This window comes from Acipenser ruthenus, chromosome 17 (genome assembly GCF_902713425.1).
Source record: "Acipenser ruthenus chromosome 17, fAciRut3.2 maternal haplotype, whole genome shotgun sequence".
Lineage (NCBI taxonomy): Eukaryota > Metazoa > Chordata > Actinopteri > Acipenseriformes > Acipenseridae > Acipenser > Acipenser ruthenus.
In genome coordinates this window covers 5,340,574-5,368,042 of record NC_081205.1, presented here as the reverse complement: position 1 = coordinate 5,368,042, position 27,469 = coordinate 5,340,574, and the positions used below count along the sequence as shown (strand labels likewise).

At 38.5% G+C, this 27,469-nt stretch overlaps 2 protein-coding genes across 5 annotated transcripts in view; both read left to right on the top strand.

Moving 5' to 3' along the window:
* The window catches only part of LOC117423032 (fatty acid synthase-like), a 35,051-nt gene extending 28,703 nt beyond the window's left edge, over positions 1–6,348 (top strand). The window contains exons 37-43 of one of the 2 annotated variants that reach the window (XR_004547729.3): positions 945–1,133; positions 1,600–1,827; positions 1,989–2,209; positions 2,589–2,687; positions 3,205–3,456; positions 4,172–5,300; positions 6,021–6,348. Coding sequence is in view for 1 of the 2 variants with exons in the window: in XM_034038378.3 (XP_033894269.2) it covers positions 945–1,133; positions 1,600–1,827; positions 1,989–2,209; positions 2,589–2,687; positions 3,205–3,456; positions 4,172–4,309 (1,127 nt within the window). In the remaining variant the exon portion in view is untranslated. Of the gene's footprint in view, positions 1–944; positions 1,134–1,599; positions 1,828–1,988; positions 2,210–2,588; positions 2,688–3,204; positions 3,457–4,171 lie in introns of both variants that reach the window. The other variant, XM_034038378.3, reaches the window with a different exon arrangement.
* Positions 6,349–7,878: 1,530 nt separating this feature from the next.
* Positions 7,879–27,469, top strand: dus1l (dihydrouridine synthase 1-like (S. cerevisiae)). 3 transcript variants are annotated; one of them, XM_058989863.1, is made up of 14 exons: positions 7,879–8,028; positions 9,142–9,388; positions 9,769–9,877; positions 10,370–10,420; positions 10,658–10,770; positions 10,980–11,062; positions 11,262–11,365; positions 12,579–12,723; positions 13,019–13,115; positions 13,881–13,969; positions 14,751–14,914; positions 15,253–15,290; positions 22,763–22,838; positions 25,236–27,469. In XM_058989863.1, exons 2-14 carry the CDS (start codon positions 9,152–9,154, stop codon positions 25,391–25,393), a joined length of 1,464 nt encoding a protein of 487 aa, XP_058845846.1. In that variant the 5' UTR covers positions 7,879–8,028; positions 9,142–9,151; the 3' UTR covers positions 25,394–27,469. The 3 variants fall into 3 exon arrangements, with proteins under 3 accessions (XP_058845846.1, XP_033894178.1, XP_058845844.1); XM_034038287.3 differs by having other exon boundaries at positions 7,880–8,004; XM_058989861.1 differs by lacking the exon at positions 7,879–8,028 and adding an exon at positions 8,060–8,509.

Sequence of the window (27,469 nt, the reverse complement as noted above, 5' to 3'; positions counted from 1 at the left end):
TTTTGCAACTCTGTCACCTTGACTGACAAATCAATCTCCTGTGGATAATAAGCAGATGCCCTTCATTCCATCGCTTTACTTGTGAGATAAATATTTACTAAATAGTCATGGGTCGGGAAAGATAAAGTTGTTTGTGTCGTTGCCTTTAAACTTTTATTCAATCAAAACTTCTCGCGGGGACTGAAAATGTGTAACATTGTTAAGCTGAGGCTCAAGACATCGCCTTTGCATTATGCGTTCTTTCAGGAGTTATCTTTGAAATTCATTTAACCTGCTTCTCATATTTATTCACAACGTAGAATCATCAAGCAATTTTCCAAAAAATCCAAAAGAATTAGCTCAATACGGATGTGTAAACACCAGGCTCCAAATCCAAGGATTTCTAAATGGTTCTTAAACAACTTCAGTCTTCAGTGTGCATCATGAGATGTGATAGATATTAAAACATGATAAATGGAACCAAAATAGGAAAAAATAATAAAATTGCACAAGTGAGTCTACATAGGATTCAATACACATGGATGCAAATATACCCTGTGGTAGTTATTATTATTATTATTATTAGTAGTAGTAGTAGTAGTAGTAGTAGTTTATTTGGCAGACACCTTTATCCAAGGTGACTTACAGGTATTACAGGGCAGTACAAGGTTACAGTGCAAAACAATTTAAATACAGTATAGTTTACAGAAGTGTATATACTACTTGGATACAATATGAGATAAGACGTAACAAGTTAGTACTACAACATTTGTATCTACAATGATGTAAGAGTAGTGCAATAGAGCATCAGCTGAGAATCCAGTAGCATGGTGTTTAGGTCAGGCAAGTTCAGTGTATAGTAGGAGAGGTAGATCAAGAGATTTAAGTGTTCCATTAAAGATAATATAAGGCAGAGAGTAATCTAGCACTGACACTGGTCCCCTCTAACTCTGTGTTTTCGGCAGGAGTGCGAGATGTGAGCAATCTGAATGCCGACACCACGCTGGCTGACCTGGGCCTCGACTCGCTGATGGGCGTGGAGGTGCGGCAGACGCTGGAGCGCGACTATGACATCGTCATGGCGATGAGGGAGATCCGCCAGCTCACCATCAACAAGCTTCGGGAGCTATCCAGCAAGCAGAGCGGCCCAGAGGGTGAGAGAGAGAGGGAGAGGGGGCCGTTAAGAACAGACTCACAGAACAGAGAATTAATAAACATACCTGCCACACTTACATGGTGACCTGTATTGTGTGTCCATATCCTAAAACACCTGTTCTTTTTAAATGGAGTATGTTGATGTTGCATAGTGTTGATGAGGGGTTTGTTTCGGACAATTCCCCACCTTAATTCAATTTAATTTTAGCAAACTACCACAACATTCAGTTTATATAGTGATTCTATCAAGGACTTTCCAAAACACGGAATAAAAGCTTTAAAAACAGGCACCAAGCTGGTCTGAATGAACGACAGGCAAGAATACCAAAGCTTGTTGCTCAATTACACCAACGAAGCACTTTTGTTGCTTCTTATACCACTTCTGGAAAGTATTTAGATGGTAACAGCAGCCAATGTGGAATCCTTTAGTTAAAAGAGTTTTGTTTATATTTTCTGCTCGGGCAGAGTCCAGGCCGTCTCCCCTGAAGAAGGCGGGCCCCGCTGGTCTCACAGGCCAGGACCTCAACATCCTGCTGGTGAACCCTGACGGGCCGACCGTGACGTGCCTCAACGAGGTGGAGAACACTGAGCGCCCCCTCTTCCTTGTGCACCCCATCGAGGGCTCCATTGATGCCTTCCGCACCCTCACCTCCAAGCTCAGCGTGCCCTGCTATGGCCTGCAGTGCACTAAAGGTACCCTGACTTTGGAAAGAATGCAAAGAACTCTCCAATTGAACATTCTGTTGTAACTTTTATTGTATTGATTACCATTATCAATTCTCGTGACTGAACCACCAACACTGAAGATATGACAGCTGTACTGAGTCATCGCTCTTTGCCTCTCTCCCTCCCAGCCGCTCCCCTGGACAGCATTCAGAACCTGGCCTCCTACTACCTGGAGTGTGTGCGGCAGGTGCAGCCGGAGGGGCCTTATCGCATCGCTGGGTACTCGTTTGGGGCCTGTGTGGCCTTCGAGATGTGCTCCCAGCTCCAGGCAGCCCAGCTCTCCCCCCGCCCAGTCGAGTACCTCTTCCTCTTTGACGGCTCCCATTCCTACGTGGCAGCGTACACACAGGTGAGGGTCTGATTGAATCCGTGGGCAACAGGTTAAAGGTGTAACCACCAGGGATTAAAAAAAAAATGTGTTAGCATAACAACAGCGCCTTGTCACATTGACTCATCTGAAACCCCTTTTAACCTCCCTTTAAGAAGCATTTTATGTAATAGAATTATATAGAAACCTTCCTATATAATAACATTATATAGAAACCTTGCTATCTAAAATCATATAGGTCAACGGCTAGTTTCACAGACCTGATTAGCACTAATCTTGGACAACCTAAGTTTACCTTTGGTAAGGTAGTCCAAGGCATGCTAATTGGGGTATGTGAAACCGCCAGTGCTTTAGATGCGTTCACATCTTAAATCTTCTTCCGTTTGCCTTTTCTGTGCAGAGTTACCGAGCGAAGTTAACCCCTGGCAATGAATCAGAGGCAGAAACGGAAGCACTCTGTGCGTTCATTCAACAGTTTACCGGTGCTGAATATAACAAGGTAAGCTTATCCATCTGCCATCACTGTAAACACTCAATCATAAGCAACACTAAAAGAAAGGGGTTAAGGCAGACAAACATTTCAACGACAGGTCAGGGATTTCTGTATCTATCTTGAATAACCCTTAGTTGATTGGAACGGAATTAGGCTTATGTTTACTCCAGTCTAATTAACTACTCTATTTTTTGACAGAGGTAAAATACCTGTTCATTTTAGAAAACTAGAACCAATCAACTAAGTAACATAATCCAAGTTCTCTTACACACTCTCGAAGTGTATTTTTGTAAGATTTATAAAAAATAGGAGAATCAAGGAAATGCTTTGAAAATAAGGCCTATGGCTGCTTACGCGTTTGGCCAGATATGTAAAAAGAGCACCGTTGTCTGTGGTGACTGGTCTAATGGAGTCCTCTTACACACATTCCTAGTGTCGTAACGTCTGAATATAAAGACCACTGTCAGATGTTGAGGTCAGCCCCAGCAGGCTTGCCTGTATTAACCCTCCTCCTTCTGCATAGCTCCTGGAGACCCTGCTGCCCCTGTCAGACCTGGAGTCTCGCGTCAACAGCGCCGTGGACCTCATCACAGCCAGTCACAAGAGCATGAGCCGAGACTCCCTGCGCTTCGCCGCCTCCTCCTTCTACTACAAGCTGAAAGCGGCCGACCAGTACGTGCCCGCCAACAAGTACCACGGCAACGTCACCCTGCTGAAGGCCAAGACCAGCAGCGAGTACGGGGACGGGCTGGGGGGAGACTATCGGCTCCACGAGGTGAGAGCCGGAGAGAGGAACTGTTGTGTTTGCAGCTGTCTTGCATGCTTTCGGCTGATTTTATAGTACTTAACCAGGAATGACAGGTTTTAGTTTTTTCTTCGTTGGTTTTGATTGAATATTTATTTTCTTCGCTGGTGACCCTGGATTCCTCCAGCGGCAACAACAGGAGTAAGCATTGTGCATTCAGGTGTTCCAACACAGAACCTTTGTACCCCAAGTTCAGCTTTCCCTTTAGAACTCTTTATGATTGACTAAGAATAGATTAATGAACTAGATTGTCTATTAACTCCAAAACACTGATTACAAATTCTAAAATAAGACACCACTTTAGACGAATAACAACAAGCCCCTGTCTGCAGGGCTTGTGATCTGGTTTGGTAACTTTATGGGGTTCATTTTGCCTTTCTGAAAATTGAGCTCATGAAATGGAGTAAACCGCTTTAAGAATCTAGCCCAGTGTGTATTTGTGTTCAGCTGCTCTCTTGTGCATTCTGCAATGCTGACCAAGTTGAAGGCACAAAGGAGTTGGCAACTGTGGTCAAACCAACATTAAACGTTCAGAGAAAACACCTGTCTAAGAAAATGTTCCCTTTTATATCACTAAAAAAAGCTAGGACTTAGTCTGTTAGCCTTGGTCTAGGTTAGGGCGTTCAGACACTAGTAGGTGACAGTAGGAATGGTAACATGGCTTCTGTGGCTTGCATTTCCACAGGTGTGTGACGGGAAGGTCTCTGTCCACGTCATTGACGGGGATCACCGCACCTTCTTGGAGGGAGAGGGCGTAGACTCCATCACAGGCATCATCCACAGCTCGCTGGCAGAGCCCCGCGTCAGCGCCAGGGAGGGCTAGGACTCCATCGGCCCACCACACTCCGCTTACTGACATAGCGTTAGCGGTACAAAGGACTGGATTTACCAAGTATTTACACCGGTGTTAAGAGTGCAGCACTGTTAATATTGCTATTGTGCAAAACTGTGAAGAAACAACTACAGTCCATGTAATAGTTCCTAAATGTGTTCTATTTGTAGTTTTCCTAATACCTGCAGTTACTTTTAGAAAGTGCACACTTGTCAATGGAGTAAAAGCTTGGTGAATCTGTCCAAAGGTCTTGTGGTCCTACTAAAATTCAGCAAGCATTTGTTTAACAGCTTTCAAAAACATTAGTACATATAACATTCTCAAATATAAATAAATCCTTTTGTTAGGAGAAAGTCATGTTGACCTCATTTCGAGTGTTGGCCTCATCTGGTGCCATCAAGTTAAGCCATAAAGGGCCATATTTTCAATGTGTTACCTCTAGTCTTTAATTAACTCCTATTTTTTTAAAAAATCATGTAAATGTTACATGGGAAACAAACAACTTGAGAGTGCTTAAGATAATTGGATTACGTGACTTAGTTGTTTGATTCTAGTTTTGTAAAATAGGAGCTAAAGACTGGAGTAAACACTTTGAAAATATAGTTCAATAACTGAATTAGACAAAAAAAAAGTGTCTGCTAAGGGGTATTTATCTTTTTTCCACAAATTAAAATATAAATGGGCATTTAGTTGCATGATTGTATAGCCAAAGCTAGGGCCCCACCCTGATGATGCAGAGCTAGTAAGGTGCATATTGCAAGTTCACACCAAAAAACAACCGTATACATTAGACACGTGTACATATCTAGAAACACCAGTAGAACTGCATGTGACGTGTAACCACAGTACAGTGATGTTGAGATGTTGTTTCAAAAGATGAAACCCTTTTTTTCCCCACTAGATTCCCCATTGCAGGTCATTTTGTTTAAGATTCAATACTTTGCCTGTTGGTGGTGGAATTCCGTAAGGACTGTTGATAAAGGTATTAGCATATGGAAAAACAAATAACGATAGTGCACAATATTATTGCAATGAGGGGAACCACAGAACCTAAGGATATTGGAAAGTAATGTATCCTAAAACAGTACAGAGAGGCAAATGCAGGCAATAGACAGAGAGACAATTGGAACATTTTTTCAGCCAACTTTGTCCAAGTCATTTAGCATTCATCAAGGTGTAATCTCTCTCGCCTGTAGCTGACTGAGTTGAATAATATAAAGGACCTGGAAATCAGGGTTCAGTTCTCAGTCACTACCTCTGTATAATGCTAAGGGTTCTTCGTACCTCACCATGAAGTATAACATCTTTCTGTGGTATATTGTCTGGCAGTACTATGTAATGCTATAGTATTATTTTCATATGGTTTATGTCTCCAGGAAGGCCATAGAAGTTCTGTATCTTCATTATGCTTGTAAAGTCTGGCAGATGTATTTATATAATCTGAATCAATGTGAGTTCATCGTGACTGAGCCGAGCTAGGAACCACTGCTATTGATCATGCTCAGTGTGTTTTCCTGATTATTATATATCCTATAATATATATATATATATTACATTGCATACACACACAAGAATTAATCATGACATTTTATTTCCAGTATTCGCTGTAATAAAAATTGTAGCATACATTTTGCCAAGTGCAAAATATTGAATAGCAGCCAAGAACAAGTAAATGTGCTTATTTTCTCAATCTACCCCTTAGAGAGGCGTCTTTGCCCTGGTTCAAGTGGGCTCTTCGCAGCATGCACTCACAAGCAGTAACCTACAGTAACAGCACTGAATAGAGCACAGGAAACAGGACCAACAAGGACACAGAGAGATCTGATGTTGGAGACGTTTAATCAAGTCTGTGAAGAATCAGATGCTTTGTAATTTAAAACTGTAATAGTAAATAGTTTGTAATGTAATGGAGGGGACAGAATGGAACGTTCCTCTGTAGGTTTTTTTTTTTTTTATATTATATTTTTTAATTCTGTGTTGTAATTTCTCAAGTATTTATTGTACTAGTCCAAATAAATAGATATCGCTAATCTTCTGTGTGTGATTTTATTGTTACTATCCTTAACCAGATACATTTCTGGTTGAAAAAATTAGAACACAAGCTGTATCTATGTAATTTGGTACATTCTAAACCAGTATTATTATTGTTTATTTCTTAGCAGACACCCTTATCCAGGGCAACTTACAATTGTTACAAGATATCACATTATTTTTTAAATACAATTACCCATTATACAGTTGGGTTTTTACTGGAGCAATCTAGGTAAAGTACCTTGCTCAAGGGTACAGCAGCAGTGTCCCCCACTTGGGATTGAACCCACAACCCGCCGGTCAAGAGTCCAGAGCCCTAACCACTACTCCACACTGCTGCCCTTTAGAATTGTATGCTACAATTGTAAAGGTTTTCAATTTTTTAGAAGAGTAAGATTTACATATATTCCCAGCATACTTTTTTGAGGACAGTCAAGTTAGAAAAAAAATAGAAAATGTAGCTTTATCATCAATGTGGGCAGGACTTTTTAGGCTTGGGGTGGGCCTAAACAAACATTTGCCATATGTAGCACACATGCAAATCCCTGACACCATGTGCAACACAGAAAACTGGGCAGATGCAAGGGTCTTCCCTGTCGAGCACCACACATGACTATGGTTTTAATATGAACGTCTCAAAAGCAGTGACTTTATGGGTCATTCTGTAGATTCCCACCTCCAACTTCCGAGAAGGGCCGACAGTAATCGTTGAAGAGTGATTAAGAATCCCACCAGAGCAAATTAAATATCTTTCAGAAGTACAGTCCTAGCTGCCCCTGCATTGAAGCAGGTGAACTCATTGATTGGAGGTAATAATTAGGTTGTCCCTATTACACACACACACATATATATGAAACCATACCACAACAAAAGGTTGAATCTATCCGTGTGGTAAATGTTTTAAGATGTGAGTGTGTAAAAAATGCCACTGGGATACATTGCTTTCTTTTTTATCATTTCATTAATCTTTATAAATTTGAATTGAGTGAGTCATGGGTGGCAGACAACCTTTCCAGAATAAAACACCTTCATCATAAATATAAATACAGTACATGTATTTTTCAATAATCTATACAGCAATGTATTGTCATGAATGACCTTTTAACATATACATACATGTGTAGTATTAAAAAAAAAATACAGCTCACTGTAAATAGTGAAATATTAAACAAATGATCACAGATTAAGCTAGGTAATTAAACTTCTGTTCTGGCGAAAGGGAGTCCCCTTACTACAGGGCATATAGAAGTATATATTATTTGTGTTTAAAATGTATGTTCTTAATATGCATTGTAAGGCTAAGACTTGGTGATCCAGTGGTTAAAGAAAAGGGCTCCCAGTTCAATCCCAGCTCAGCCACTGACTCTCACTTTCCACATGGAAAACATCAGCATAAATAAATGAATGTTACTATATGGTGTCAAAACCTGTATGTATCATATGGCTATGAAGACATATAACAAATAAATCAACTAAATATGTAAATTAAAAAAAATAATGTAATAAATTCAAACTGGGCGGTTTCCAGACGGAGAGATTTGGAAGTTACACTGTGTTTTTAGTAGCAACACGGAATGAATAGGAGGTAACACAAAGTGGGACCTCACTGCAGTTGTGGGCACATTGAAACACCAGTAGTACGACGGACAGAACTGGTGAGTAACTGGGAATCTGAATAAGTAATGAGATTTTAAACTGTAAAACCTTGAATCGTAAAATAGGTCCGAGCCAGGAATTTGAGTTTTGTTTAGAGAACTAATTTGAACTGTTCGAAATGTCAAGGAACATATATGCACAGAAATGACTTCTGTTTTACTGTTGTAGCTTGCTGGCAGAAATGGCAGTGGTATGGTGACCACTGGCAGTTAGTATTTTAACCCCAATACATGTTTTAGTCCGCAATTTGTTATAGCCTGAGTGTGAGGGTGGTGGTGTAATAATAGTATATATATGTAACATTCATTCAGCATACATTAATTTGAAAACATCGCGAGATAACAAGAAGTAACTGCAGACGAAACTAGTAAGCGCTGTCTTTGCATTGCGGCATATGGTTTTAGTTAGGGCCAAGGGAGTAAGCAGAGATGTTGCCATGTGGGGTAAACACGTGCGTGTTTATGATTTTAATTTTTACCCACCTCTGGTTAAAGAAAGAAAACGGTGAGTTGCATAAATGCTTAAGAGCCTTCTGACATCATATAAACTTGTGAGAAATACGTAAACCATAGGGTATCCAAGTGTCTTCATGCTAGATTTGGAAGGGGCAAGCAGGTACCTGTAATTACTGTAACAGATTAACTATGAAACCCACAGTGCTGTCTGTTTTTTTTTTTTTTTTTAATTATTATTCAAGATAAACATCTTTTATAAATAAACATGAACATATGGGTTACGTTTTTATAATATTATTGGGACAGGAGCGCCAATTGTATAACACAACAAACCTGCTGCTTGATATAGATGGATGTTTTGTATCAGAACGCAGATTAGTACTAATACTGTATTAGGCTACCATCTTGTACAACTTTAAAGTAGACTAGTGCTTATCAGGGTCTGTGTATGCATCCAGGATGCAGGATATGGGCTTTGGGACAGCTAGGTATCAAAATGAGAACAAAATGGTCACCAACAATAAATGGTGAATGAGAGGTTTAAAGAAGATCTTTTTAAAAGTCTTGGTTATTAGGCCTTTAAAAAGACAAGCGTCTTAACAAGAAGTTGGTGTCTAATTTTAGTTAGACAGTAGATTTACAGTGAAATAGAAATGTCTTGTCCTGCTTTGCTTGTCCCAGCCTGGACGCCATGCCAAAGCTGCAGGGGTTTGATTTCTGGAGGACCACGCTGAAAGGGGCGCGCTACGTGGTGGCCCCCATGGTGGATCAGAGTGAGCTGGCCTGGAGGATGCTCAGCCGGCGCCATGGGGCGCACCTCTGCTACACCCCCATGCTGCATGCACAGGTCTTCGTGCGAGACAGCAACTACCGGAAAGAAAACCTCTACAATGATGTGTGCCCAGAGGACCGGCCACTCATTGCACAGGTAACGAAAGGACTTTGCTGTACTAGGAATATTAAAACATACACTTTAAAACACTGAACGGTTAATAGGATCAGTTTCTAATATGTTGATCTATATATAACTGAAATTATAGTGGTACAATGCTGTAGACACCCTCTCATCAGCTATTGGAGTCCCCCATTGCTGAAGTCACAAAAAATATTTAACTGTGTCATTCGCCTGGTACAGTTCCAAGCAAGCAAATGGCACTGCATGTTAAGTGTTTTTAACTTGAAAGGGGCAGCTTCCCTTATTTCATGTCACACTATGAATTAGCAGACTCTGCTAGGTTGTGACGTTTGCACACTCAGATGAAGGATACACGTTGGCTGTTAAATAGAAGACCTGTTGTTGTTTTCCAGTTTTGTGCGAACGACCCAGAGGTCTTTGTCCAGGCAGCTCTTCTTGCTCAGGATTATTGTGATGCCATTGACCTCAATATCGGCTGCCCACAGATGATCGCAAAAAGAGGTAACTTGTTCACGTGTGCATTTTCATGAAAGCTAAAGTGTAATCATCCACTTGAGTAACCCCACTGAAATACTGTACACGTTTCTTTTTTATCATTTCAGGGTCAAATGTTTAATTGTAACTCCCTTTCTCTGTCTCGCCCTGGTTCACAATATTCACCACAGACATCCATATGATGAGGGTTAGTCAGTTTAGTGGTCAGCGCCACCTAGTGCTTGGGCCAGTAATAAAAAAAAAAAAAAAGTGGTTTGCAGATTTTCTTTCCACTAAAGCTACCAAGCCCGTCTTGATTATTTTACCTGTCTCTCTTCCAAGGAATATATGATTTTTCTGTTTTATGCATCAGTGTGCTGTATGAAGAGACTGGTTTGTTCAATGCAGCATTTCAACATGGCTTTAGTACAATATGCTGCGCTTGCTAAGCAGTTATGTCAAGGCAAGGCTTTTGACTATATTTCAAACTGTATTGCATTATTTCTTTATTTCCTCCAGGACACTATGGAGCTTTCCTGCAGGACGAGTGGGACCTTCTTCACAAGATGAGTGAGTGGCTCACAGCTATTTGTTTGAATGAAGAGAGCTTTGAAGGGCAGGTTTATGTTTATTTATTCTATATGTTTGGTGCCTGTATTAAACAGTGTGTGTGTGCGTATATGATTTCTGTTTTCTAGCTTAGTGTTACTGTGGACAGTCACAGCAAAGTTTTAGTTTTCTAGCAAACCATGTTTTTAAATGGATAACTTTACACCAGCTCCTCTTGCTGTTTTCTCCTTTCCACAGTCACTGTGGGCAATGAGAGACTCTCTGTTCCCATCACCTGTAAAATCCGTGTTTTTTCTGAGATTGATAAAACTGTGAAGTATGCAAAGATGCTGGAGAAAGCAGGATGCCAGGTAAAAAATAAATATATATATATATATATATATATATATATATATAGCATAAAATTAATGTTTTTTTTTTTAAATGAATAATTTGTTTAGAGGCATTTTTATATGTTTCTTTTATTGCAGGATCTTCATATTCAGTCACATTGATACAAATATGTTTAATCAAGCATTTGTTTGTATTTTTTTTTTATTATTATTTTTTTATTATGTAGATGCTGACAGTCCATGGTCGTACCAAGGAGCAGAAAGGTCCATTAACTGGAGTGGCAAGCTGGGAACACATCAAAGCCGTAAGGTGCGTTTCAGCAAAGCGTTCGATTTTTATCAGACATACATATTCAAAGTTATTATTACATTTCACGTTCACATGTCCTTTACATTGGAATATTCAGCTTACTCCAAATTCATTTTCATGCTAAATAATGTTTAATTATTGTATTTTTATTTCAACCTGTCCTGTTTAAAATTGTAAAAGTAATTGCTCTGTCCTGTAGGAAAGCAGTAAGCATCCCTGTTCTTGCGAATGGTAACATCCAGTATCTCAGTGATGTGGACCGCTGCATTCAGGAAACAGGGGTGTTGGGTGTCATGAGCGCTGGTAAGATTCCCTCTGATCTTTAGAGAGAAACTCCATTAAAGTCAGATATGAAGAAAGTCGCCTGCATAAGAGTGATGCTAAGCTGTTTGCAGTTATCGTACCCAGAGCCTGCATGAAAAAAATGCCTTACATTACGGGAGGCTATGTGCTTCTGTAGTATATATCCTTTAGTAGTCTCTGCTTGCCTTATCAGTCCTACAGTAAAAAACCTCTCTGTGGTCTGTCATTTTGAGATAGGGCAAAAAGGGTTTTGATTGTATTGGTCTGTCCTGCATGCCTTTTCCACTAGGCTGCAATCCTGCTCTGGCTGAACAGTGTCCAAGAATAAAGTACAGTACCTTCAACTGTGGGAGGATTTAATTAATGTAGCCTATCAACTGGAGCAAACACATTTAGATTGAACTTCATCGAATTGTCCTTGCTGATTAGGGAATAAAGGCCTTTGCATTAAAAAGATTATATCGAGGAGAGATTAGGCTTTTACATTTTTTTTTTTTTTTTAGTAGTGCTGATCATTCTTAAGAGACATTAGGCAGAATTTGATATAATGTAACATACGTAAGGCAGCTGCACCTGTGTAATTACCAGCCTGTCCTCATCCAGTAATGGCACAGATGCAACTTTTTTCCGCTGTAAGCATCAGCACAGTCACCATGCTAGGAAGCTAATACGACTCCAGTTACGAAGCATTTCAGGGGCTTGTTTAGAGTTTAATTAGAGACACATACCCACACAATGATTACCTATTATGCTTTTTGTCAGATTAAGCTCAACCTGGAATGGATAATAGTGTATTATTATTTATTTCTTAGCAGACGCCCTTATCCAGGGCGACCTTAAATTGTTACAAGATATCACATTACTTTTACATACAGTTGCCCATTTATACAGCTGGGTTTTTACTGGCGCAATCTAGGTAAAGTACCCTTGAGCAAGGTACAGCAGCAGTGTCCCCCCACCTGGGATTGAACCCACGACCCTCCAGTCAAGAGTCCAGAGCTCTAACCTCTACTCCACACTGTATGCCATGCATACATTTTAAATGTGTGGTTCTCAAGTCCTGTCTAGAATTGGAATGTGTGGCATATGCTGTTCGTTGACAAGGTGCTGAATTTTAGGGTAGTGTATAGTATATACAAGATTTACTTTTTCACTTGCCCATTAGTACACCTGTTGGGAGATACTATAAAGTTCACAATCTTTTGTCCAACAGAGGGTCATCTTCATAACCCAGCCTTATTTGAGGGGAGGAACCCACCTGTGTGGGAGATGGCAGAGGAATACCTGGAAATAGTCCGTCTGTACCCTTGTTCACTGTCTTACATCCGGGCTCACCTCTTCAAGATGTGGCACCACACGTAAGTGCTGCTGTGACCTTTTAGTGTTCAGTAAATAATACAGAAAGCCAAGGAGCTACCGACAGGAAATGGTCAGATCAGTTCCACTGTAATCGAAAGAAGCAGCCACTGAGGTTTACTGATGCTCCCCATACTCACATACAGCAAACTGCATATTTTGGGGCCATGCCATTTATTATTTATTTTTTGAGCCAACTGGTATTAATTAAAAGGTAGTGAAGTCTGTCTTACACATCCACAATTATTTTTTTTTTAAAAACCTCACTATATTAATGGCATTTTGCTTTCCCTCAAGGTTACAAGTCTACCAGGGGCTGCGGGACGAGTTGGCGAAAGTCAAAACCATTGCGGGGGTGGAAGACGTTAACAGAGAGCTGAAGAAGCGCTGTCAGGTAAGATAAATCACCTTCTCGAGCAAATCTTTTTAAGAACATTGTCCATCAATAAAAGCTTGTCTAAAGTTCTTCTTTCATAGCATATAACTCAAAGCTGTGTTTGCACGTAAAATAAATCAATACTTTCGTAAATTGATTCTTTTGAAAAAGAAAACAATTGTGCAGAGTTTACATGCCGAACTCGGCTGGGTTCTGAGGAATCAATGCTGTACTGCAGAAGCCAATATTATAAAAGATGAAGCCCATGGAGTCTAAATTCCTGCTGCCCTTAAAAATATAAACCTGCTGTAATGTGGCTGTCTTTTACACTGTATTTCGATTGGCTTTAGTGATGTTGTCAATAAATCACGCCCGGATGAAAACACTAGTTGGATTATTTTTAGAGTTAATGGGCAGTGTTTAGACAGACTTTATTACCTAATAGGTGCTTGACATGTTATTCAGTCATAGTGCTTACAGAGATCAGTCAAATAAAACTGCTTAAAAATGATGATTTAAGATCCAGCTTAACCAGGGTAACAGGTAAGAGTACTGTTGCATCTGTGATATTAATTAGTCACACAAGCTAAATTAGACCTCTCCACAGACGTGTGGATAGTTAAGCATTACTCAAGCTGTAATTTGCTTGAAGCCAATTAATTTGTTCAATTTAATGTATTCCCTGAACTCGTCCATAATTGAGATCCAATGGATGTAGAACTTAATACGGGAAGGTGCCCATGTCGAGCCCTGCTGATGTTATGTCATTTTCCCTTGTCCCAGGAAGAAATGGCCAATCAAGTGGAAGGAGAGAAGCCAAAAGGAGGACTACCATTTCCTCATTGGATCTGCCAGCCTTACGTCAGACCAGGGTGAGAAAACAGTGACTGGTAACATTGAACTAAATCATGAGCTTGCAGGTGTAGTGCAGCAGTGCACTAGCCTTAGAGCAAATGTCATAAGTGATCATTAGTGAGCTATTTAGGAAGATGGACTGTACATCTGGGTATGATAAGTTATTTTTTTAATTAAACTCTTGATCTGAAATGCAGAATAGGGGCCTCATTAGGCTTTGTCATTAAACAATTGCATAAAAAATGCGTAAAAATGATTAGTCTCTTCTTCCTCTTTGCTATGAAAACACATTTCGTCCTTTTTTTATAAACCCTTGAAAATTCTTCAACTTTGCGCAGCCAAGAAAGTGGTATCCTGTTTGCTTTCCACCACTCGTATTTGATACACTTCGTATTTCTGGAATAAGGCATGTGAATCTCAAGAACCTCAAAACTAGCACACTTTTTATTTGTTACATAAATGTTTTAATGTCTGTGATGACAACTTACATTTTTTCGTATCATGCTACATTTATCAGTATCCCAGATGGGATTACTGCCCCACTAGGACCGGAGTAAACTCAGACAAAGGCAAGAGTAGAAACTTTTGTCTGGTTGATTTCTTCTCTCGGCTTAGTCTGATCTTTGCTTGCTTATGTCCTTGGAACAAATCTGCGACAAAACGACAAGATCAGTTCAAACAATACAGCAATTGTAATAATTGGATAAGCTTGTATTAATTAACAGTACTGTATTGTATTTCTATAGCAAATAAGCTTACGAAACTTACTTTCAAAACCATTTTGGTGGTACATTTCAGGCCTAAAAAGCTTCCCGTGGAGAATGGAGACCGCTCGACGGAAGCAAAGACGTGCAGTAAAAGAGCACTGGAGGATGAGGAGGGCAACCCCGAATTCTTGTCAAAGAACAAGCTGAAGAAGAAAGCACGGAACCCCCACAAGAACTTTGACCTTGCACAGAAACGTAAGGTTCTTGACATTGAACAGCCTGTCAAACCACAGGGTCTTCTGCTGTTTTTGCTGCGGTAAATGTTCAGTACCGTTGATGTTAGGTGGAGGCAGACACAATTAGCATCAATATTTGAGAAGACACGCAATTGAATAGGAATTTCATTAACTTCTCTCTGCTCATTCGTTTGCTCCACACAAAAATAATTGGGTCGTAGATACTCAGTCACACCTGAGCATGCATAGCTAGACCACAGTGGGTCTTTTTAATCTCTCAGTAAAACTGGTATAGTACAAGGTGAGGGTTATAAATGTGAAAAGGATTAAAGTCTGATCAGCTTTTTCTCTTTACAGCTAAATATGCAAAATGTGAACAGTGTGGAAATCCAAAGGTAAGCCTGTGTCTTGTGAAATAATAGTTCAAAGGTATGTGTGTTCGGTTTTTGAAACCTGTAAGAAGGTGAGTTATGGTGGCGGTTATGATAATAGCCCTTGCTAAAGGCTTTGAAACAAACTGTGAAATAGGGGTGCAGTATATAATATAGCTGTAAAGTGCAGTATATAATATAGCAGTATATAATAGTGCAGTATATAATAATATGGTGCAGTATATAATATAGCTGTAAAGATGTATATCTGTACACAGTCGATTTCTAAGCCTGTTATTCTTTATTCTACATACAATTTGTTTCCTTAGAATGAAAGTCTCCCAGATTTCTGGTATTTTCATCTGTGTTATAGACTGAATAAAGGCTGCTTTAGAGATTTGAAGACGACGTAATTATAGACTGCATTGAAATGTTACCTACCCATGTGACAAGTGTTGTACTTGCGGTTCTGAGTTTTGGCATTGAATGCATGACGAATGTCTCTTTTTTTTTAATAGAATCTTCTTTGACGCAGTTAGGAATTAGTTAGGTATCTTAGTAGAATTCTGTTAGGATTACTTATTTAATGATGAAAGATGTCAAGCTTCAGAGAATGAAGTGAGAAGCTGTATACCTTGAGCCTTTTAGCTGCTGATGTATTTATAAGGTTATTTTGTTCCCAAGGTTTGTCGCAAAGCAATTTGTTCCTGATCAGACTAATCATCATTCTAATTAAAAACAGCCCATTTTTGGCTGCAGATTTGATTTATGTATCTTCCCAGATGGGAACATATTTAGCTTTTGTCTGTTTTTTGTCTGGATGAGTATATGCTGTATTCCACAAATATGAATAGCTGTCTATATCTTTGCCCTTTTATTGGAGGCATTAAATGTGACAGTCCGATTTAATTAGGAAACCCCTGTGGGGTGCTTTTATGAGTTTCTCTTGTTTCCGCTGCAAAATTGCTTGGAGGTCAGGGAATATTTGATTTGTTGAATTGAAGTGCGGATGGTATGTTTATTATGGGAAATGTGTGCAATGCAGACCTTTGCTGCCTCCCTACTGGGGCTGCATGGCGTCTATATAGGAAGTTGTTTTTGCCACGATTGATCCAAAAAGACTCATTGTGAAGCCAGACAATTTGACAGCTGCCTTTGTTCTAGGGACTTCTCTATATTCACAGAAATGACAAAGTTATTTTTTATTTTAATTATGCATTTCATCAATAGCAAAACAGAATAGTATACATAATTGTAGGACTTTCATTGTTTGCTCTTAAATGTGCTTTGAAGGTTTGTTCTTTTTATCCCTTAACATCTACAGTTTTATGTTTGATGGTGTGTGAGTATAAATAGTAAAAAGAAAAAAATATGGGTTTTCTGTAAATTTGAAAGCTTAGTCAATTCCCCCTACAGTTTATTTATTTTTTACACTGCTAAGCATCTAGGCTGCTTTTCAAAAGTATTTTAAAAGCATACTATTGCCATTCACAGTGACCTTTTAAAGAACAGATACTTCCATTAAGGAAATCAAGCAACACTTGGCTTTCTTACCATTTGTTTTTTACTTTGACCTTTTGATCGCAGAATTTCAGCAGTCTGCTCCAGCATATTATTTTAAGGCAGATTTATTAAGCATGGATTTTATAGTTGGTTTAATCTTTCCTGCGCATTTGATTTTAATGTTCATTGTTGATTATATTGTGTGGTGTGTAAGAATTATACCTCAAGGGTGTTGGAGGACAGACCTGAATGAATATGAGATGCATTCATCTCATTCTTACAAGGTATTTTAATAAATACAATAAATTGCATGGAAAATAAAATATGCAATTGAAAGCTGCAATCATATACTTTTCCTACTCCAAGGGTTGAGATGTATGCATTTAAATTGCATTTGAATAGAAGCGACATAATCATAAGATGCAGTTAATAATCAGCCTGAAGAATGACTCCAATCAAATGTGATTTTGTAGATGCGAGTGTCACCTGACAAACATGACCCCTAAAGCACACCAGAACATCTGATGAGGGGACCTGTGTACTGTAGTGGCACTTAAAGGAGTACTAGCCAAGGGTTTAAATGCATTTACTTGCCTCTTATCAGCACTGGCTGTATTATCACTGCCCCCACCTTTCCCTTGTTGAACATCTTTTAGTTCATTGCCTGTTTTCATTTAGTTCAGTATACACATTTTTCAAGTGTAATGCTGTAGATACAATCAGACTGATTCTTTCTGGTATATCATTTTTGTGTGGTATATCGCTGACCTAATTGCAGCTAGACCGTAATAAAAGGGATATCCGTGATCATAGTTCTAGTACTGATAAGAGAAATTATTTGTATCAAAAAGAAACCTGAAATAACTAAATAAAGTGATCTAAGTGGAACTGACAAAACCCCAGACGAGTTTTCTTAAAGGGAGATTCAAATTGAAAAGCTTGACGACTCACACATCGGATCCACGTTGATGATTTCTGGAGAGAGGTTAATCACTTGTAGCAACTTAGTTAAATTTACCAGCATCAAATAAAAACAAGAAAACATCACAGGCAGTTAGGCTTTGATAACACGCTGTGCTGCAAATGGATTTTGGCAGCAGTATCTGAATAATGCTGTATGAAGAATATTAATCTGGTCAACATAATTTTAGTATGTATTTAAATGCAAATCTCTATTGGGTATTTCTGCCTGTAGAAATCTGTAAAAGCAGCAGTATTTTGAAGGCCGTGACTGTGAAGCTGATTTCTATAGATTCAGTTTGAAAATGAAGTAATCAATACACATCAAAAGACACACATATTCCTTTTTTCGTTCTTGACAGTTCAGGTCAGATAAACTCTTTGGTCTAGTCGGAAAATTAACTGTGCTTTAAAGTGAGAACATTTTCTTTATTAAACAAAAGGCATCGGGGGGCGGGGATGGGGGCGGCGGGCGCACAAAACAGCAGGTGTGAAATTTGCATTCTATTTCTTTGACTGACTCACCAGCAGTGAGACATATGACTGCTTGAGGCTTTTTTTAAAAAAAATAAAAAAAAATAATAAAAATAAATAAATAAATACACTGTACTGAAAGCATATTAATGCATCAGGTGTAAATTTAGATCAAATTTACATTACAGGTATCATCATTTATGTAACACACTGTTATTCTTAAAGGGTGGTTTTCTTCTTTTTCAGTCAGTGGCTATTTTGTCACACCCTAATGAATTTAGCCTTAAGACTGAATAACTATTTGCAACAAGCAAAAGCTCTCCTAGAGCTTAATTTCAGTATGGCTTTTTTTTTAAGCTCGAGAGCAGCTAGAGCACTGTAGGGAAGTTGACCGGCACACTCTGCAGATTAGCAGTGAACTGGACTTCTTTAACTGCACTTGTTTTTCAGTCCGTGTAACAAATTATTTTAGCACGATTAAAGGTCCCACAGGGGTTTTTGTTGGATTCTAAAGACTGCAGGCCAGGCTTTCTGATCTGTATCCATTAATTGAAGCTCTTGCTAAATTAGGTAGTTTAGAGAAGCAGCTGTCTACAAGCTGTAGGTCACCAGGACCTCCAGTTATAAAACCAGAGACGTGTGGTTGCGAGAAAATGTCCAATTGAGTCTGATTTAAAGCCTGAATGCTGTGAGCAGACCGACGGGTTCAGTAACCTGTTATAGTTTCATAGAGAACAATCATTTCATAGTTCAAGCTCCCGGGGGTGGGGGTTAAAATGAACGAAAGTCTGATTTAAACTTTCTGATGCATTTTTTTTTTATATATATATATTTTTAACTCCGAGATTGATAGACAGGTTGGCGCATAGTTAACACTCAGGGGGCCCTATTCTGAAGCAAGTGCTATGCCTGTCATAGAAAATAATCATTTGGTGCTTTTTCTGTATCACTGTACCTGAAGTGCTGGGCGACCTGATTGGGCTCTATGGGGATAGCAGATTGAGGTTTGAAGATGTGCCCTCATGTATAACAAAGTGATTTTGTACTTGTGTAGAAGTGTCTGTTTTAACCGTACAGAAATTATGTTGGTTGGGTGGTGTCTTTTTTTTCCCCTAAAGTACAAATGTTAATGTCTGGCATAACAACAAGGTGTCAATGGTCATGCTGACTGATAATACCAATAGGTAATAAATTATTATTATTGGTCCTTTTAAAAGTATATCAAAGAGCAAGGGATCTGCATGGCAACTGTAATCAACTGAAGTAGGTCTTCAGAGGTCAGAGCAATCTGCTGTTCCAGGGAAAGTAATCGGGACAGAAATGATGAAGGGGTTGGAATGTACTCAATTCAGGGAACTGCCATGCTCTGCTTGGACAGACAACGCACAGAAGTATGCACATTCATGTTTTGTAATTGTTTTCTTATAGTTATTTCAGAAGGATGTGCTTTAGATGCAACAGCTTATGCATGTATTGGCTACTCTTTTAAAGCTCTATTAACCTATAATCATGTTGGTTGCTGGTTTTGAGTAGTGCAGAGAACACCTGTGGGCCAGTTTGCACTTTTCATGGTAAAATATTGTCCTTGTTAAATCAAATAAATCAGATTTTTTTTTTTTTTTTTTAAATCACCAACCCTGTTCTTAGTAGACTTTTTTATTAACTATTGTTGTATATGTTAAAACAAATGTCTTGGAGCTCCTTCAGAATAGAAAATGAGTACTAATCCAATTGTTCTTTTGATATGTCGAATGTTTGTCACTCACAACAGGCTCTTCACAAGTAATCCACCTCCAGTTTTGTTTTTCAGGTCACAGTGACCTAGTTCAAAAGGAAAAGGACAATTAAATAGGCTTATCTTTTTAAAAGAGCCTGGGAATAAAAGTATGGGGGCAGGATATTAAAACTGCATTTCAAATACTTTTTGTTCATGCATAAAGTAATGTTCCTGGTCCATCTGTTTAGCAAGGATTACCTTTTCCCTTAGAAACGATTGGTTTGCCATTGTTGCCCTTTACTGTCTGTACTTCAAATCCCTCAAGATCAGGAATGGGCAACCCTGGTCCTGGAGGGCGGGTGTCCCTCCTGGTTTTTGTTCCAGCTGTACCCTAAATTACTTAATAGGACCAATTAAGTGCTTATTAGAAGCTTAATTGGTCGGTTGGAACAAACACCAAGAGGGGAGAAAAAAAAAAAATCCAAAATCTTTTTTCTTTTCTCACTGCACTCTTAAGCCTGAAGCAGGACAATGAAAACAATACATAAAGCACTCTCATAAACTTAAAAATGAAATAAGAAAGGTTTTGATGTTAAAACAAAAAAAAAAGGTATTTTGTCAAGACTCCTGTAGTGTGCTTCATGTTAAGCAGCCAGAGGTTTTTATATAATGTGGCGGCAAGTGCTCCATGGGAATAGGCATAATGTACTCGGTATATGGTGAAAAAGCATTCTTATAATAGGACTGAGTGGCTTACTGTGTTCAGATGAACAAGATGTACTCCATTGACATAGGAGGTTTTCCTTTGTATGCAAAATCTATACAGTTTTTACAATGTGGTCAAAATAATGTACAAATGGTTGTTTCCCATCAATAAGGATCTAATTTGGATTTATAATGTTGCTATTCTGATCCTAACTGGATGTATATTTCTATCATTTGATTTATTTTCATAGTGTCTTTAGTAGGCACAATACTCAAGATAGTGTATCTTAAAAAGAATGGCTTTACTTAAAATATGTGTCACAAAAGTTAAAATCCTCAAGTTTTACTTTTTACGATGTCTCCTACCCTTCAGAAGTAGCAAAAATGAACTTACTGTACATAGTTGGACATATGTTTTGATCAGTGTCTTGGTCAATGTCTTATGCGTTTATGCTAATTACGGAATGTGACTAACATCTGTGTAGACGATCAGTTTATCCCCTGGATACCCGTGTCTCGTTCTGCCTGTTACTGTTCACAACAAATCACGCATTTGGATCCAGGAACTATAAATCCCCCTGGGCAGAAGCGGTCATGATTAACAGTCATTTAAGCTTCAGTTTTGGTGCTCTTTCCTTTATTGAGGCTCATTTAAGTGGTGGCAGATTATTTAAGGCTAATTGGATTGTGTGTCTATGTTGCTATTGCTGGCCTTCAAAGATTATTACCTACTGAAAATTACACATTGTGTTGTATTCGGCCTCTTTCCCAGAATTTATTTATTTTTTATTTATTTTTCCTACACTAGGAATACTGTTCATTTTTTCTTACAGCGAGACTGCTATGTGTGAAATTATTTAAAAGTGTATGTGGCAGGTAGACGGCTTGGTGCATTTGTGATATTGAATAAAGATTAAGCTTTTTTGGTCCAGTGCAAAGTTAACATTTATACTGTACCTTGGAGACCTGCATTTTAGTTTCCTTACCAGTTTAATAGCTGATTGTGTGTAATCTCGATCATTCTCTTATTGTTTCTGTTTGCAGTGATCATTTTTTCCCCCTAGCTTACTAACTAGTATAGATATTCAAAATAAATGCTGAAAATCAGTTTGCATAGGAACAAAATGGATTTGGTGGGAGTAATTTAACAAAAACAAAGGATTGTTTTTTGTTGTGCTGATGGACACTGAGGGGCCTCAGTGCTCAGTGGAGTGTAGAGTTACCATTTGCAACCAGGACGGCACTGATTTTGATGTGTACACGTTATTCTGAAGCGAGACATCCCAAATAATGACTTCCTCTGTCGGGGATCTGCAGCCACTGAGTAGCCTGTCATCACTTTTGAGTCTGCTTCGTATGAATCATCAGTCATTTCTGTAGTCTTGGATATGGAACCACTTGCCAGCCATCAAACAGATCAGATCAGCTGTCTTGCCCATTGTGACTGAAAGTGATTTGTAATGGAGCATGCATCAATCGCATGTGTCTGGAATGCTATTTGCATTAGTCATGTGAAGCCAATTTACACAAAGTGTGTGCTACAGATTTGAATGCATTTCCAATTTTTATTAGTTTGTTTTTTCACCTCATTTTCATAATGTGAAAAGTGTAGAACAGCAGTTTTATTTATTTATTTTAATATTGTATAATAATCATAAAAATGTAATCTACAATCATGACGACCTCAGAATACTAAACCAGCTTAGCCAAATGTAACATTTTATTTTGGTAGAACAAATACACTACATGATTAAACGGGAGGCATGGCTAAATCTTTTCCTAACAAAATGATTCATTTTAAAACATTTGTGAAATAATTAATGTAGATGGTTTGCATGTCCCATCAGCTTTTCTATTTTAATTGTGTTTATCTTGATTTAATTGAAGTCAGTTTTAGCAGTAACTGAGTGGTAGTTGGAGCACTATGCTGTATAACCTGAGATCTCAGCTAAGCACAGATTATTTTAGTTTAGTTTGCAGGATAAACAAGATGTAGCACCACAGGGTTTAAATTAATTCCTAGAAAAAGGTGTACAAAATGAGTAAACAGGTCATCGGAGGAGCTTGGCTTTGTTTAGAGATCAAGTTGGCATTAATCAAAATACAGCAGTTGTAAGTATGTGCTGTTCTATTTCAGGGAAATAAATGCGTCTTCAGTCTGTGTCGAGGGTGCTGCAAAAAGAAGGCTTTTAAAGAAACCGCAGATTGCCCAGGTGAGTAAACCTGCCACAATTCACTTTAAACATGCAAGTGATGAGAGCAGGCAAGACCAAATAAGACTTCACCCTCATTGTGTCCAAATACAGATACAGTAAAACCTTCAACATACTGTTGTTGTGCATAGGGAATTTTATTTCCAAGCATTTGAGAAAAACAATAGTAATAATGTAATTGCATGTACAGTATGAAATTATAAATTTTACCTCATTTAGTTTTTATGTGCAATTCAACCCCTTGCATCTCGGAAACCATTTGATATGCAGATTTTTCAGGGTAAAATCTGCAGCTGTCCTTTGCCCTTTTTTACACTGCTGTTTTCAGATGATCCTAGATAAAAGCTTTTAAGAATTTGGCACAGAGCTGTATTTTATGCTAAACTGGATTGTGTTTAGATACTGACTTAATGTGATACACTGCTGTATCCATTGATAAAGTCTGATTACAGGTGAACATGTTGAAGACAATATTTACATGCAGACCCAGTATAGTAAACTGACATTCACTGGGAATATTTTGATCTCTAGCGTTTTATTTTTTATAAAGTGTTCCTGCCCCTAATTGGCTACAGATGTCCTTGTTGACAGCGTTATGCTTGAGCTGATTAAGTTCTCATTACATGTCTGTCCCTTGGAAATAGGTTTTACTGTGACCTGACTCCCAGTTAGAGGGCAGAGTAACTCACTCTCACCTATCACTGGTATTAGACACAGATCAGGCTCTTTGGAAGGTCTTGCTCCAGGTATACTGCTGTGAGGCTAATTAGTTTTGGTGTAGCTGACCCCTTTAGAAGATGAGCTGGGATTTACACACCCTTAACCCTTTGCGGTCCATTTATTAAATGTGTGTCAGGCACGCCAGGTCTAATTTATTTTCACACACGCATTTAATTTTAGACCTGCTGTTTAAAAGTATTTTTTTTCACAGTCAAACGGGTTTAAAAGGCCCTGCATATCAACAAAGCACTCACTAGGCATCTCCAGCCCCGCCCCACCCTTTTGTTTGCTATAGGTTTCACATATGCTAAGAAATAAATAATAATAATAATAGTCGTACATACCGATCGATCATCTCCGGATCACTCGTTTTATCACCAAACTCCTCAATAATGTGATCCAAGTCATTATTTTATTACTATAACATCTCTGCAAATATCTGTGTTCTCAGTGCGCTGATGCACTGATCAGCCAGCTTGTTTACTTATGACCGCCCCGTTATCTGATACCAGGGCCATGTATGACTATTCATGAGATATGCCTTTTTTTTTTTTTTTTTTTCGACTTGTCTCGGCTCCTGTCGCTCCTACTCGGCCATTGAATGGTTTTCTCGGCTTTTTCCGGAGAAAAAACGATTAGAAACCCGTTTTTTGCATTCTTATAATGATGTCTGACAGGGTCCGACAATGGACCGCAAAGGGTTAAGCCTCACATGTTGCTGATTTTAAACTTAATGGTGTGATAAATAGTTTTAATTTAAATTGGTCTTCTCTTTAAAACACCTGCAATGTTACACTGTTCTTCATGTTGGTAATTTCAGTCTTTCTTTAAATTTTGATGAACTTGACACTAGTTTATTCAAAGTAAGTATTACTGAAATTGCTACAAACTTTTAAAAACACATGTTTTAATAAATCTCACCACAGCATATTGATTTTGGACTGAACCATTTCACGACCAGGAGACACCCCACACACGACATGTTAACTTACAGATCAATGGTCCTCATGACACAGGTGACGCATCTTTTAGATTCCATGGGCCTTATTTTGAAGCAAGTGCAAAGACAATTTTGTACCATTTTGTACAATTTTAAATAGATTTATTTCCCGTTTTCTCCTGCTTCAAAAGAGAGGGCCCTAACTTTTTACAAGTGGTAACAAGAAGTGGTATTCATTTTTTTGTATGCACATTGCTTCTAAGGAGACCAGTCGATATACTTTAGTGTCATATAGCTTCCATTAACAAGATGCTGCATAGTCCCCGAACCAGCAGCATTATTATTATTATTATTATTTATTTCTTAGCAGACGCCCTTATCCAGGGCGACTTACAATTGTTACAAGATATCACATTATTTCACATTATACAGATATCACATTATTTTTACATACAATTACCCATTTATACAGTTGGGTTTTTACTGGAGCAATCTAGGTAAAGTACCTTACTCAAGGGTTATAGAACATCATAAGTGTGTTTCCGTAGTTACCTGCTGAAAATGGCATTTGGAGCTTCTTTCAGATGACTCACTTGCTTGTCTGGCTTTACCTTTCAATATTAATTGAAACTCCAGAATTGTATTAGGTCAGGCCCAATGTTGTTAGGTCAAGCACAATGCAACTGCTGCTGTTTGCTGCTCTATGAAATCATCTCCTGTTTTTTCTTGTTTTGAAGGCCACGGGTTACTGTTCAAAACCAAGTTTGAGAAATCGCTGAAATGGAAGCATGCGGAGAATGAAGGCATGATGAATGGAGACAAGGCCGGGGGCCACATCCAGACAGACAGCATAACGGCACAGCTGAATGGGACTGAGAGTGGCAATGTGGTGTGAGCCAGGAGTGCCAGGCATTACCCACACAAACTCTCTGCTGCTACTACCTTTTAATGCATTCCTATAGGCTGCTTGTAGTGATGAATTTATAGTATTTAAGATGTCTGGAAATTAGGTTGCATTCAGAACTATGAAGCTGTGCTAATGCTACTTTTTGTGGGTAGGGTTTAATAGAAATGATGAACCTTGCAGTCATTTTTAGACGTCTTTTCCCTTTTAGCTCAGTGCCGTGCTTGCTGGCATTTTAAAAGCCATTTTCCGACCTTTCTTTTGCTTCTGAATATTTTTCACTCCCCCCCTTGATCATTGTGGAGTCCTTCATTTAGTTTTTATGTGCAATTCAACCCCTTGCATCTCGGAAACCATTTGATATGCAGACGTCCTATTTTCAGGGTAAAATCTACAGCTGTCCTTTGCCCTTTTTACACTGCTGTTTTCAGATGATCCTAGACAAAAGCTTTTAAGAATTTCGCACAGAGCTGTATTTTATGCTAAATTTGATTGTGTTTAGATACTGACCGCTGTATCCATTGATAGTCTGATTACAGGTGAACATATTGAAGCCAATATTTACATGCAGACCCAGTATAGTAAACTGACATTCACTGGGAATATTTTGATCTAGCGTTTTATATATTTTTAAATATATATTTAATGCGTGTGATTTTGATTACATCTCCTAAAGAAAATCCCTTGTTTCAGGGAGTTAAAGAAGTGGTGTGTGTGTTTTTATGAACTTGATCCAACACTGTGACAGGCACACAACAGAGAGGGGAAGCCTGAAACATGGCCGTTGAGTGGGAGATCTAAATCGGACAGTAACCCTTTCAGCACGAAGTCACTTTAAAGAAAGCACATAATGAATTTCTTCAGTGTCTTAATGATGCTGTTATATTTCTTGGACTTCTATGCAGGCCTGCTGTTTTGAAAGAGTATATATAGAAGATATGTTTACTTCTTAAATTAATGTCAACTCCACAATGATGTGTAAAAGACTGGAACCAGTTGTCGAAATATAAAGGTATAAAAATGGCTTTTGAAACACTACTGGATGGACCCATTAATTAACTTCTAACAGGGAGGGGAGAGGTGGGATTTTATTATATAAAATATAGATGTTAATATAGACTTGGATGTTATTAAATTACAACAGTAAAGCTCAGGTTTTGAAAAATACCAACAAATATTTGTTGGATTCTAAAGGGACACTTGCTTGACTTTTACGAGAGAAATCTAAAATGTCTAATTTTATAGATTTGATGATTGAAAACAAAACTGATTGACTGTAGCACCCAGTGTCATGTACTTGGTATAAAACATAGTGGTGCTAACAATTGCAGCTCCATTTCTTACTAGGTTGTTGCCTAATTTTAATATTAATGAGCCACAATTTATTACATTGAACTGCCTTCTTAGTATCCCACATGTTTCTTTGCCCAGGCTACAATGTCATTTTAAAGAACCTGCTTTGCAATACAGACTGTATTATTTCAAGGATCAATACATTTGGGTGTTATTAGAGACCCTGTGCACCCCACAGCCATGAGCCACGTACACTCACACAAATGCAGGCTTATCAAACACTGAAAGAAGGCTCTTGTGTAGCTCTAAAGCAATACTTCATGCTTTTATTTTTTGCTTTGCACTGATCTATCATGCATAACAGTTTACTTAACACAGGGGTGTTCGTTATTTAAGTCATTAGGGTTATGTAAGGGTTAGCACTGATGTACCTGCATCTGTTGTAAAAGGAACATGTTGTTTAGGATCTGCTTTAGCAATTCTGGTTGAGAAGGTGATGATGGTGCAGCAGTGTAATTCATGCCTAAGCACCCAGTGCCTATGATTTTGTGGAACATAAAACAACCATGAAACATTACAATGACTTGTATCCCTTTTATCACTGTAATATCTCAATAAATTATATGTATGCATATTAGATTGTGGCTTAACAGCTGTTTTCCATTTAAGGTTTGTTTTAAACAACTTGTCTTTTTTGGCTTTATTTGGTCATGGGTTTGGATTTCATATGCAAATAAAAAAAAAATTAAAAGCACTTGTTTCAGATGTATAAAA